Source organism: Poecilia reticulata, linkage group LG22, assembly GCF_000633615.1.
Source record: "Poecilia reticulata strain Guanapo linkage group LG22, Guppy_female_1.0+MT, whole genome shotgun sequence".
In the NCBI taxonomy this organism is placed as follows: Eukaryota; Metazoa; Chordata; class Actinopteri; order Cyprinodontiformes; family Poeciliidae; genus Poecilia; species Poecilia reticulata.
The window spans coordinates 24338899-24351766 of NC_024352.1; the positions used below are offsets into that span (position 1 = coordinate 24338899).

Below are 12868 nucleotides of genomic sequence, written 5' to 3' on the forward strand. Positions count from 1 at the left end.
AAAATTATATTTGATATATTAGATCATTCTGTCAGGGGCTGCACAGTGGCACAGTTGGTAGAGCTGTTGCCTTGCAGCAAGAAGGTTCTGGGTTCGATTCCCAGTCTTTCTGCATGGAGTCTCCATGTTCTCCCTGTGCATGGTGAGTTTTCTCCAGGTACTCCGGTTTCCTCCCACAGTCCAAAAACATGACTGTCAGGTTAATTGGCCTCTCCAAATTGCCCCTAGATGTGAGTGTGTGTGTGCATGGTTGTGTGTCTCTGTGTTGCCGTGGTACAGACTGGCAACCTGTCCAAGTGACCCCCCCTCTCACCTGGAACGTTAGCTGGAGAGGAACCAGCAACCCTCCCAACCCACTAAGGGACAAGGGTGCAAGAAAATGGATGGAGATCGCTCTGTCCCTGCTTGGGGAAAGTTTTTTATTTTTGAAGTATTTCTGGATTTCTTTTTCACCTATTTATTATTGTAAATCTTATAATTTACTGTTTGTGGTTTCCTAACGCTGGATGAAAGAGAGCCAGACAGTTTCACCACACGGTGGCATGAAAGATCTGTTACAGGGTCGGTCCTTACAGGTCCATAAAAGTCCAGAGGTCATCAGAGCAGCTTGTCGTAAAAGTCAAGATTCAGGAAAATTAAGAAATTACACTTCTTAGCAATAATTTTATTGTTAAAAAATGAGAAATGCGTAAAACAAAAAAAGTTTGACTATATATAGTCTTTTTGCATCTCATGAACACACTTTGTTAGACACTCCTGCTATGTACTAAATATTTTTTGCAGCATATTTACTCACTTTCACATATAGGTGTGTATCTATGTTTGTTACAATTTTGGTAAAAAATTATAATTATAATAGAGTAGAAAAGAATAAAATAGAATAGCATCTTTAATATCTTTGTAACAATAAACATTGTACAATGAAATCTGGGTGCAATTCTCCAGATAAAACAATTTCTTACTTTCAAAAAAGACTATAAATAATTACTTATCAAATAGCAATCAGCAAATGATAAAAAGTGAATTGAAAACTGAAACAGACATAAAAATAGACATGGTAAAAATGACCACTTAGCAGTAAATCAACATGGCTGATGGGTAAGAAATGTCTCTTGGTCATAATAATATGACTAAAATAAAAGTATGGTGCAGGAAAACTACTCCTAAAACTATCTTTGTTTGTCAAAATATTACACAAGTAAATGTAACTAGATACATGCCATCTAATATTAATTGTAAAAAGTTTAGAAAACCATGTATAATTTTCCTTTCAGAGTACAATTATGGCCTATTCTATGCCTTTCTATGAACATGGGCGGTTCTAGACAGGGGCCACCAGGGGGCCATACCCCTGTTTAACTGTTCCTTGTCTCTGTTATAACACCTGCACATAATAGATTACACTGAATAAATTCCTTATAATAACATGTGCTGGCACATAAACTGTATCTTAATTCAACTTTTTTGTTGTTTTAATCTTTAATAGTTTGTGAATTAAAAATTAAGATGTTGCAGATTTAGGTTTAGCCATATTGAGATGGAATTGCAATTTTCATTTGCAAGATCAGGGGTCTGCAACCTGCAGCAGCAGAGACACTTAGTGGCTCTTTAGCTCACTTGATATATTAAACTATGAAATATAGCCATACATACATATTTATTAATCATTCTTTGTTCTGTGTCCCCATTAAAAAAATAAGTGCCCCACCCTGCCCCCCTAGCAAATTTGGCCTAGAACCGCCCTTGTCTGTAGTTGTGACTTGTGATTTTCAAGAGGTATAAATATTTGTTGCAAGACACTGTAGTTGGCATTAAAGCTACATTGTTTTTGTATCTTTTTCGGGTTTTTTTCATTATATTTCTTAATATTTTTCAAAATTTACGTTTTTATTTGATGTACCGGACTCATTTAGTCAAAGTTACATTTTGTCTGTAAATGTTTCTTTCACTGTCTTGGTTTAAAGAATAAAAAACGTGGTTTTAATAGTTAAAATGCCGTGGTTGGGAGACAAACCCGTCCGTTGTCCTCGCTGTAATTGTGTCGGATGATGCTGCGGATGACCCGCCGCTCTACAAGGCAAGCCCGTGCAGGGCTGTCCAAGAAACCCCATCGACGAGACAAAACTCGAGGCGTGAACGTGGCAGCCATTTTACATCATCAAGAGTGAATGACTGAAGTCGGACCATTGCCGGGAGTTTTACACTTTTTCCGTCTTTTAAATATCACGTTTATCTTCCTATACAATCAGCACCACACTCATTGGTGTGCCAGCGGCAGGTAGGGCGAATGCTTCTGAAAAGTCTCGTTAATGTTGTTTTATTCAGCGCTAAACCCCCCGGAATCGTGCGGTGCTGTTTCAAACAATGTGGAAACTGGTGGTGGTTGGGAACGAGTTGTCCAGACCGGCTTTTTGAAAATGGACTCTTCCTATGTGGCGGCACGTTGACTAACCACGCATCCGCTGAGCTAAGCACTTAGCTTTCCAGGCCTCGTTAAGTCATATTAAATATAAAAAGCGCGCTTTGTCACTTGGTGAAGTCTACCAACAAATGACGTTCTAACAATGGCCTCAGTGGTAATACCGTGCGAGTTAGCATGCTAGCTCCAGCTAGCTCATTTTGACAGATCATGGATCTGACATGCTCATTGTCAATTTATGCTAATAAGGCTCAATAGGGGAGCTTGGTAGATGCGCAAAAGATGTTGACAACGTCTTACAACTATACTGTAAGCCCTATCTTCTGTTTATTAAATCAATGACGGTAGTTTCTACTAAAAACGCACACATGAGTCTCGTGTTATTGTCCCAAAAAGGGTCCGTAGTTAGCTGTGCGCGCTAGCCGGCTAGCCTGCTAACAGTATCTTTAGTGTCAGGCGCTAAACACAACATCTTAAACACATTAAAAATAACCAACTATAAACATCTCCATGCATTTATGCACTAAAATTCAGCATAGTTTGTTTCCGAGAGTGAAATACACATTTGTAATTGGCATTTATCCTTTGACTACAGACAGCACGTGTTTGTGAGATTGATTAGCCAAACGTTTGAAGAAATAATTTAGGCATCTGTCCACCCAAATCAGAAATAGCTTTGCTGAGTTTTGAAATGCGAAGAGAACAGTTTGATCTTAAATCTGCACAAGTTGTCTGCTTATTACCGTACAGCAGTACAAATTGAACACCACGAATTACAGATTGAGTTTGAGTGAAATTTGGAACATTTATTTTGTGCCACCCAAAAATAAAGCAGCACATTTGTACTCCACGGTCAGCCACCGGAAGCCGGGGAACATTGTCTGAACACGTATATCAGCTGAAGTCAGCAGTGAGAAGGTCGGGTAACATGCAATTAGGAGAGCATAGCGGATCCTGCGAGTAAAACGAAGCCAAACCAAATCAGAATGCCACAATAAGACGCAATTTTCTGTTTAATGTGTAACAATTTGGTATGTGCGTTGTCTGTCTTGTGCACACTGTCCACGTTTGTTACTTCTTCCAAGCTGGAAGCTGCCAGTAAAAAAAAAAAGAAGAAAAAAGAGTCAAGATAGGAAGAAGTTTCCAGCCACAAAAAGCAAAGTTTATTTCACACTGGAATGCCCCTTGTAAGATATTTTGAACAAAAGTGTAAAAAATGACTCCATATACCAGGATCACATTTTTTTGTTTGCATTTCTGTATTTTTAAGATGATATTGTTGACAAATCTGAGGCTTGAACACATCCAAAGACCCAGGATTAATTTGGCTCATTGCATTTATACAGATTTCTGGAGACATGGCCACAGAACATATAAATGGAAATGGTCCAGAAGAGCCAATGGACACCTCTGCTGCAGTTACCCATTCTGAGCACTTCCAGACTTTATTAGAAGCTGGTTTACCACAGAAAGTTGCTGAAAAACTAGATGAAATTTACATAGCAGGTAAGGCATTATGAATACACTTGCATAGTCAATATGCAATTCTTTGTATGAATTCATGCATGTATTGTCATTTTATCACCTTTTTGAATGGGGGAATTGGGATCCTGAAGCAACTTTTTGTGGTTTCCAACCAAAATGGGTACTGCAGTGCTTCAAAAATATTTAATTATACACTATGTGATTAAAGTGTGTACTAAAAACACAGGATATTCATTCCCAATATGGTGTCTGGATTGATAAATAATCCCCCAGAGTTTTTTTTTTATGACCCCACTCGTATATCCAAATGACTTTAGATTTTAAGCTAGATTTAGATATATATTTTTAATTTTTTTGGGAGGGGTTGGTCACATGTTAGCTGCTAGTTTGGGCCAGATGGGGCTGAAACAGAAACAATGGTGGCAGCTGTCTGGTGTGGCTGCCTTGGACAGGTGATGGCCCGCCATACAGGGGAAATGTATTATGGTTCAGTTAAAATCTCCTGTAATACAGTGTGAAAGACTTGCAGCGCATCACATTACACTTTTGCATATGTTGTGATTAATTCTTCTGAACTTGTCCACAGCTTCAGTCCCATTTGGTTAGGCTTGTGCAGTTCCTCCCCCCTTTTTCTTTCTAGCTGTCATAGTGATTTATTAATGAAGGAGATGCCGTAGAAAAGTTTGCACATGGATTTTTCTTTCACAGGTGGTGAAAGTTTTCAGTGTTTACAGTTGGTAGCACATGTCTCTGTTGTCCATCCTGCAGGTTTGGTGTCACACAGTGATTTAGATGACCGAGCAATCGAGGCTCTGAAAGAATTCAACGAAGAAGGTGCTCTCCAAGTCCTTTTACAATTCAAGGACAGCGACCTCTCACATGTTCAGGTATGCAGGACGTGTTGCTGAAAAAGAAAACAATACTTTATTCGTATTTTGTAATGTAGAGCAAATCCGTTTGTTGTTGCTTTTAGATGAGTGTGAAAATAAAATGTCACCTACATAAATGACAGCCTCTGGTTTCCTCATGATGTTTTTTTTTCTGTTATTTCCTCGTTCTTGATTTTTCTGTATCTTTCCAGAACAAAAGTGCCTTTCTTTGTGGCGTGATGAAGACTTACAGACAGAGAGAGAAACAAGGGACCAAAGTGTCGGACACCAACAAAGGACCAGATGAAGCCAAAATCAAAGTGAGAATCGATGCTTTGAATCAATATGTTAGCAGTTTTTGTTTTGAACAGTGAGAAAATTAAGCAGTGTAATGATTTTTTTAAGTGTTTATTGTTAAAGTTGCTTCTTTTCTGTTTCATTTCAGGCTCTGCTGGATAGGACTGGTTACACGCTTGATGTAACAACTGGGCAAAGAAAGTATGGGGGTCCTCCACCAGAGTCTGCCCATACAGGAGCCCAGCCCACCATTGGTACAGAGGTACATAACTTCCATCTTTATTCTCTGCTTTATTCGTATTTAAACTGCTTGAAGTGTTTGTTTTCACTCCAGGTGTCCAAATGATGACTTTTGTTGTTGTCACCCGTAGTAACCAAGGTTACAGTGATGTTTTACCGCTAAGAACTGACTGGGTGCCTTCTCCAATATGTCGTCCGTACTTCTGCTACTGTTTTAAAGGAAAATGATTGTTTTCATGATCCTGGCAGATATTTGTGGGGAAGATTCCCAGAGACCTGTTTGAGGATGAGCTGGTTCCACTGTTTGAGAAAGCTGGCACCATCTGGGACCTGCGCCTGATGATGGATCCTCTCAGTGGCCTCAACAGAGGCTATGCCTTTGTCACTTACTGCACTAAAGAATCTGCACAGCAAGCTGTCAAGCTGGTATGCATGCTCCTCTACAATTATGATACTTATTATTTTATTGAGGAAACATTATGTTGCATTCATTTTGCTATTATTTTACAGATGCACCTAGATGTTTTTTCTTCTTCTATCTATTCAGATTTTAACTTAAAACTGTTTTCTGAACATCCACAGTGCAACAACAATGAAATTCGACCGGGTAAACACATCGGCGTATGCATTTCCGTGGCCAATAATAGACTGTTTGTTGGCTCCATCCCCAAGAGTAAAACAAAAGACCAGATTGTTGAAGAATTTGCTAAAGTTACAGGTGAGTCCGGTGGTTTTTCTGTGTAGCTCAGCAGTATTTCTGCAGCTTAATGTTTGTTTTTCTCCGTTTGTTGCAGGTACAGCTTTTATGTTATTGGAGAAAATAAAAATCATTTGCTTGCTTTTGACTGAATAGTTGACTGGATTTGAGTTAGTGTTGCACATTTTGCAGCTTAGAACAGATTGACTTAAAAATAAGTCAAGATTTAATGTTTGTCAACTAAATTTACACATTTTAAATTATTTGCAAATGCAGCAAGGACAGTTTCGGTAATTTTCTTGGTTGACCACCATTAATTGTAGTATCTGTATTTGTTTGCAGGCAGTTGTGAACATGTTTTGTCTGGAAAAATAACTTAGTTTTTCTCTTCTTCTTGCTTTTTGTCTCTGCAGAAGGTCTAAATGATGTCATATTATACCACCAGCCAGACGACAAGAAGAAGAACCGAGGCTTTTGCTTCCTGGAGTATGAAGACCACAAGACGGCGGCTCAGGCTCGCCGCAGACTCATGAGTGGAAAGGTCAAGGTGTGGGGAAACGTGGTGACGGTGGAATGGGCCGACCCGATTGAGGACCCAGACCCAGAAGTCATGGCTAAGGTGAGCCGCAGAGATTTAACGAAGCTGCCGTGTTATCGCCAAGTTACGGAAGATGATTGGGGCCAATGGGGGTTAGGGTTATGAATCGGTTATGAATTCTCACTTTTTTCTCATAATTTGCATTACTTAGATTTTTTTTTCCTCTGAATTATTCTATTAAATCTTTCTCTTGGAATTCTAATTTATTTTTCCTCGGAATTCTTTATTTTTCTTCTTTCTCGAAATTTTTTTTTCTCTGAATCCTTTTTTTCCCCCCTCTAACTTTAATCATTTGAGCTTAGTCAGAAAAAAAGTCTGTTCTGTTTTTTCTTTTTTTTTTCCACCTCCCAGTGGCCCTAATCATGTTTTGTCCCAAATTATCCATTTCATAAAAACTAAAAACCTCCTCTTTCACAGGTCAAGGTGCTGTTTGTGAGGAATTTAGCGAGCACTGTTACAGAGGAGACGCTTGAAAAAACGTTTAATCAGTTTGGAAAACTGGAGAGAGTCAAAAAGTTGAAAGACTACGCCTTCATCCACTTTGAAGAACGAGACGGTGCTGTGAAGGTATGAAAGAAAAAAACCTAATGAACGCTACAAATTAGCCTGGTAACCACGGGTTAAAGAAAAACAAACAACCTTTTCCTGTTTTTAGGCGTTAGCCGAGCTCAATGGCAAAGAACTGGAAGGAGAGCACATTGAAATCGTGTTTGCCAAGCCGCCTGACCAGAAGAGGAAAGAACGCAAAGCCCAGAGACAAGCCGCCAAAACGCAAATGTAAGCAAGAACAATGCTACTCAGGCTAGGGTTGGCAGCTTGTAATTAACTCTGTTACAAGTGAGACCCTGCTTTATTTATTTCATTCTGCTTCAGCTAAAATCATACCAATAAATCACTAAGTTGTCACTTTCTGTAAGAATCGTTGAACGTTGGTGTTTCTCCGCAGGTATGATGAATACTACTACTACGGGCCGCCTCACATGCCGCCGCCAAGAGGCAGAGCAAGAGGAGGGAGGGGCGGCTACTCTTACCCCCATGATTACTACGGCTATGAAGATTACTACGATTACTACGGTTACGACTACCACAACTACCGGGGAGGCTACGACGACCCCTACTACGGCTACGACGACTTCCAAGGGTCTGTGCGAGGTGCCAGAGGGGCCAGAGGAGGCGTCCGCGGAGGAGCCAGCCAGACCAGAGGCCGCGGGGCCATCACACCCAGGGGCCGATTGGGCTTCACCCAACGCGGAGGCCTTGGAACAATCAGAGGTACCGGAAGTTCAGCTGAATGTTTCAGTTTATTATGTTACGTTTCATACGCAGAGAGGGAGACAAAAAACGGCAGGAGGTCTAATCAGGAAAACTATTTACAGTTAAAAGAAGAGGCTGTTTGTTGAAGTAATGGTAATGATGAAACACTAGAGGGAGACAAAACCTCCAACATGAATTTTAAACCAGAATGACGTTTGAAATGGTTGCTAATGCAAATTACAAAATAAAGCAGCAGAAAACAATTAGATGTTAGAAAACCACATGAAAAATAATGACATTTTGTAAAAGTGGTAAAGCAACAAAAATGTTTTATAAAAAAGCAACTGTTACAAAATTTACAGGAACAAAAAAGAAAGCAACAATAAATGGCTACATTTTGTAAAAAGCAGCAAAAAAAACCTTTACAAAAAGATTTTTGTTTAGATTATTAGTAAAAAAAAAAAAGCCTAAAGTACAGTAAAACTTAAATCACTAAGCTGTGATTAACTACAGATGTGATTAACTTACATTTAAATTGTGAATTAATTATAATTTCATTGAAAAACAAAAACATTCATCTTAAGTTTGTTTTTAAAACTTAAAATCTGAGCTGGCCTCAGGTCTTACTGTTGTTAAACATATGGGGGCAGAGACGTATATGGAAATGCTATTTTACATCACAAAAAGGTCAAAGCAGAAAATTAAATTCAACGTCTTTTTGGTTAAAGTGATTTAAGGGAACCAGAATCTCTTGGCAACATTTTGATGTGAGGTAATAAAAACTAGATTCAATTAAACTATTTTTTTAGGAGTTATTACCAATTATTAAACCTTCAGTTTGGTCCTGATTGACCTGAAAAAAGAAATTACCCTCCATGTAAATAGATTTAATAATTTACAATTTGAATTTTTATGGATTTTTCATAGTGGCTGCATGTATAAATTTTAAGTGTAAAATATAAAAAATGAAAAATTTAAGGCTTAAAGCTGCAGTGTATAAATGTAAGTGTGTAACATGTTAGAATTGTCATGTCATGCACCAAAAACAACCAATCAGAGCTGGGAGGAGGGTCTTGGTGCTGTCAATCAACCTCATGAATGCACTGCTAAATGTTCTAATGGTGGAGAAACGGCTGTACTACCTCGCTGTAGTGCAGCATTTCTGTTGGATGCATTTGGCCGTTCCGAGGCTGTCCTAGTCCATACCTGGTGTAATTGTTTTGTTCTGCGTTCAGCAGGGAAACGGGGCCGAGGGCGTTCCTGACCTGTCCCAGTGGAGACTGACTCGATGTGTGGGTTTACACCATAAGCTGCAATGGATGTTGAAATGACGAGAGCGACAACAAAGGTCCAGTGAAATTCCAGCCTTACAGAAGAAGAAGAAGAAGAAGAAACATCTCCCTTCCACCCATTTTATTTTCACTTCTCCCCCAGAAACCGCCACCCTAAAAGAAAACGATCAGATGATTTTTGAATATAAACCCATGTCAGCCTGTACGTCGCCCTGGTTCTCAGGGCTCTATCTATGAATTGCCCTTACAATCTGCCCCTTCCCTGCCCCCGAACATGCCATTTAAAAGTAAAAAACAGAATAATTATTGAAGAAATTGCACTTTTTAAGTTGTTAGGTTTGAAGTGGCTCAAAGGAGCTTGATACTATTGTATATTTTTGTGCTAATCGCAATTTTTATTGTCGAAATATCCATGTTATTGTTTGATCTGGATGTTTGAAATAGAACATTTGCAGGGTTTTAGGGTGTACCCACCTGGCATGGATAAGTCAGGCATTCCAGGAAAGTGGTTCTTTTCAGAACTGGTCTTTAAGGGTTGGTTGACTACCTCAGTACAGAGGACTAAACTACCCGGCCTGTACTGTAAATAGGGAAACTATATAGATGAAAGCAGGGCTTGTTTGCAAACAATATGCACAAGAGCTGCAGCGCTAAAACGATGTACTTAATGTAATATACTCCTTTTCGCTGCAGCTCTGCAGGCTGTAAACAGTCAAGCTGGGCATGCAAAACAATCTCATAAGATGAGTTAAAAACGAGCCCTGCTTTTATCGTATTTTGAACTGAATTAGCTGCCTTGCTTCTTCAGAGTATGTAGTTACTGGTTGTATAGTTTTTCGGAAAATGTTACGTTTTGTAAAGGCTTAAAATCAGAAGGCATCCAAATGCCTTTTGATTTAAAAAACAAAAAAAAAAAACAAAAACAAAAAAATACAAAAATTAAGGCCCTGCAGTGTCCCTTTTGTGCCACTGTTTTATTCCGCTGGGAGGGTTTTTATATTCATGAAACACATTTTCAAACACCATCAGAATAATGTCAGCAAACTCTAAACCATCATGTAAAATCATGATCATCTCGAATGATCCCTTCCTGCATCATAAATGGCGCCCAGCGTAGTCGACCTGATGACTGAATTGCCATATTTTGCAGTCAGAAAGCGTGCCTAACTCCAGCTGCTGTGGTTGTAGAAGGGATCCCAGACCCACAGTGGTAGAAGGGATACTGCAGTGAATGATTTGTTTCCAAGTATAGCATAAAGGAAACTGTTTGTCAATCCCAGTTTTCTATACAGTTAACTCCCTCAGTAAAAAAAAAAAAAAGCATAACAACCACCTTTTGAAGAAAAAAAAAACACATACACGCATAAACAAAAAAAAAACATGTTAGCAGTTTTAAACTATTGTTGGTGGCCAACAACATTTTTTGCATTCCTGCAAATAAATTGTTTTATACTGTAAAATGGAGGTGAGTGTAACTTATTTTTGTAATAAAGTTTTTGATTTCTATCTGCGTCTTACTCTCTGGGTAAATGTTGGTGGTGAGCGGCTGTGAGCTAACAAAAGCCAATTATTTTAGTTTGGAGTGTAAATATTTAGCCAATATAATCCATTATTTTTATTTCTTTGAATACTCGACTCATTCAGTTTGATCCAGGAAATGGAAAAGTTGATTTTTTTAAAATTAAGTAGCTGTTTTTGTCAATATTTTTGTTTAAAATTTATATTCAAATTTGAAAAAAATGTTAAAACATTTTATGGAAGTTCAAAAGTACTCGGGCCAAAATTTTTAAAAATATGTTGGATTTGAATGTGAATAAAGTCAAGATGGGTCATTGTGAGACTAGTTGTAACATGGCTTCTCTGCTGTTCTTGTGATCTATTATAATTTGACTTTTTGTATAATTTTGACTACTTTTGTAGTTTTATGAATTTGTAATCTGAATTTATTCTCATAATTTCATAACTTTTATGTTTTTTATTTCGTGGCCTAACACTAGTGATCAGTAAACTAAGGAACTATTAAACATTTTTTTGTAAGAATGGACTCAGATCCAAAACTTCAAATATTTTTTCCGTGTTAAATAAAATTTTTCGAGTTTATTATTTTTGGGCTCCATTTAAGAAAACTGAAAAACGCAACGAAAACGGGATCTAGGTCGATCCTCATTTGCAATTAAAAGCTGATTTGGGTGAATCAAGATGTACTTTTAGAGTATAAGCCAATGGGTAGAGGAGGTCCTAGTTACCATGACAACAGAAGGTTCCCAGAACACTTGGGAAAAAATTAATTTGAGTTGAATTCAACATTTGGATTTAAAAGTTGTAGTTGTGCCCTTGAACATGATTCTGTAGAGGGTGTGTACATAGTTCCTACAAGTCTGAACCAGAAGGAATCTGCGCCATCTTGGTAGGCAAGTGCAGCGCAAAGCATAGATGAACCACAACGTTTCAATGGATTTCAAACTCTTCACATGAATAACAAGGTTCTGGTGACTGTCAGAGTACATGTAGTAACATGCTAGTAGGCTACATGTCCATTTTAGCTCAGTAAGTACTACAGTAAATATCACAGATATTTTTGTAATACTAGAGGTACTCAAACATTTTGATCAAATAAGTTATAATAGGAATGAGGAGAGAACTACTGAGCTTGACTTTTTTATTGTTGTCATAGCAACACCATAGCAACTGTCACGACAGTTATTTTGGTACCTACTAAGATGACTGCCAGATACAAAGTTCCTGGAAGTGACATCACCTGAAAACCTTCTATACATCAGTTCTCATGTGATGTGCCACACTTCTGGGAACTTTAACTGGCAGCCATCTTGGCAGGAAGTTGCTATAACAACAATAAACAAACCACAAGCTTAGAACTAGCTCTCACCTGGTTCCCATTTAACTTACAAATAAGATAAGTACATACAGTAACTATTACTAGATCACAATTTTTGACTACTCTAACCATTATTTACTGTTGTACTTACTGCTGAACTACCAAAATTAGCTTAGCTAACGTAGCAACAAGACACTTTGAATTACCTTGTTGAAAATGTGCTATATAAATAAAATTACCTTTTACCTGGAAGCTAAGGCGGACATGCAGCCTATGTGTATGTTACAACATGTACTCACTCTGCCAGTCACCAGAACCTGGTCGTTCATGTGAAGTGGTCATATATCCTTTACAAATCCACTTAAACATTGATTGTATACGTCTGTGGATTTAAAGCTGCAAAGCTCCTCCATGGTGAATTTTTCCTTGTGCACACTGGTGAAGAGTGCCCACATATTTTATTTTTGTTGTGCGTACCCTTGCCTACAAAGATGCCATGAATCACTTTCCGTTCAGACTTGTGGGAACTAAGTATTGGGTGGCAGCGTTTTTCAAGCAGGGGCCATGGCCCCACATTGCCACCCCTTGGAGGCACCACTGAATAATGTTTATTATTATTGTTTAAAAATATTAAAACGAATCAAAACAAATATTTCTTTCGTATCTTTTCTGAACACAAAGAAGAGAAATAACTTATTTAGCTTAAATTTGTATGACTTACTTAATGGAATATCAACTTTTTAAAACATGTCCGGATATTTTAGCACCTCATGATTTGACCGCAGTCATGATTTGCGAACATACCCAGATGAAGAAAAAAAATCCTCATGGGATGGTGTAGTGTTTGGTGTTGGTGAGAACTACAGGAGCCAGAGGCCGGA

General features: G+C 38.3%; 1 protein-coding gene across 3 annotated transcripts; it reads left to right on the forward strand.

The window, feature by feature from the left end:
- The first annotated feature begins 2115 nt into the window (after nucleotides 1-2115).
- On the forward strand, nucleotides 2116-10657 carry LOC103458808 (heterogeneous nuclear ribonucleoprotein Q). 3 transcript variants are annotated; one of them, XM_008399876.2, is made up of 12 exons: nucleotides 2116-2278; nucleotides 3766-3925; nucleotides 4673-4791; nucleotides 4986-5093; nucleotides 5219-5332; nucleotides 5560-5736; nucleotides 5893-6028; nucleotides 6421-6626; nucleotides 7023-7172; nucleotides 7261-7382; nucleotides 7552-7877; nucleotides 9098-10657. In XM_008399876.2, exons 2-12 carry the CDS (start codon nucleotides 3778-3780, stop codon nucleotides 9121-9123), a joined length of 1632 nt encoding a protein of 543 aa, XP_008398098.1. In that variant the 5' UTR covers nucleotides 2116-2278; nucleotides 3766-3777; the 3' UTR covers nucleotides 9124-10657. The 3 variants fall into 3 exon arrangements, with proteins under 3 accessions (XP_008398098.1, XP_008398097.1, XP_017158120.1); XM_008399875.2 differs by having other exon boundaries at nucleotides 2117-2278; nucleotides 9095-10657; XM_017302631.1 differs by lacking the exon at nucleotides 3766-3925 and having other exon boundaries at nucleotides 2118-2278; nucleotides 9095-10657.
- The last annotated feature ends 2211 nt before the right edge of the window (nucleotides 10658-12868 follow it).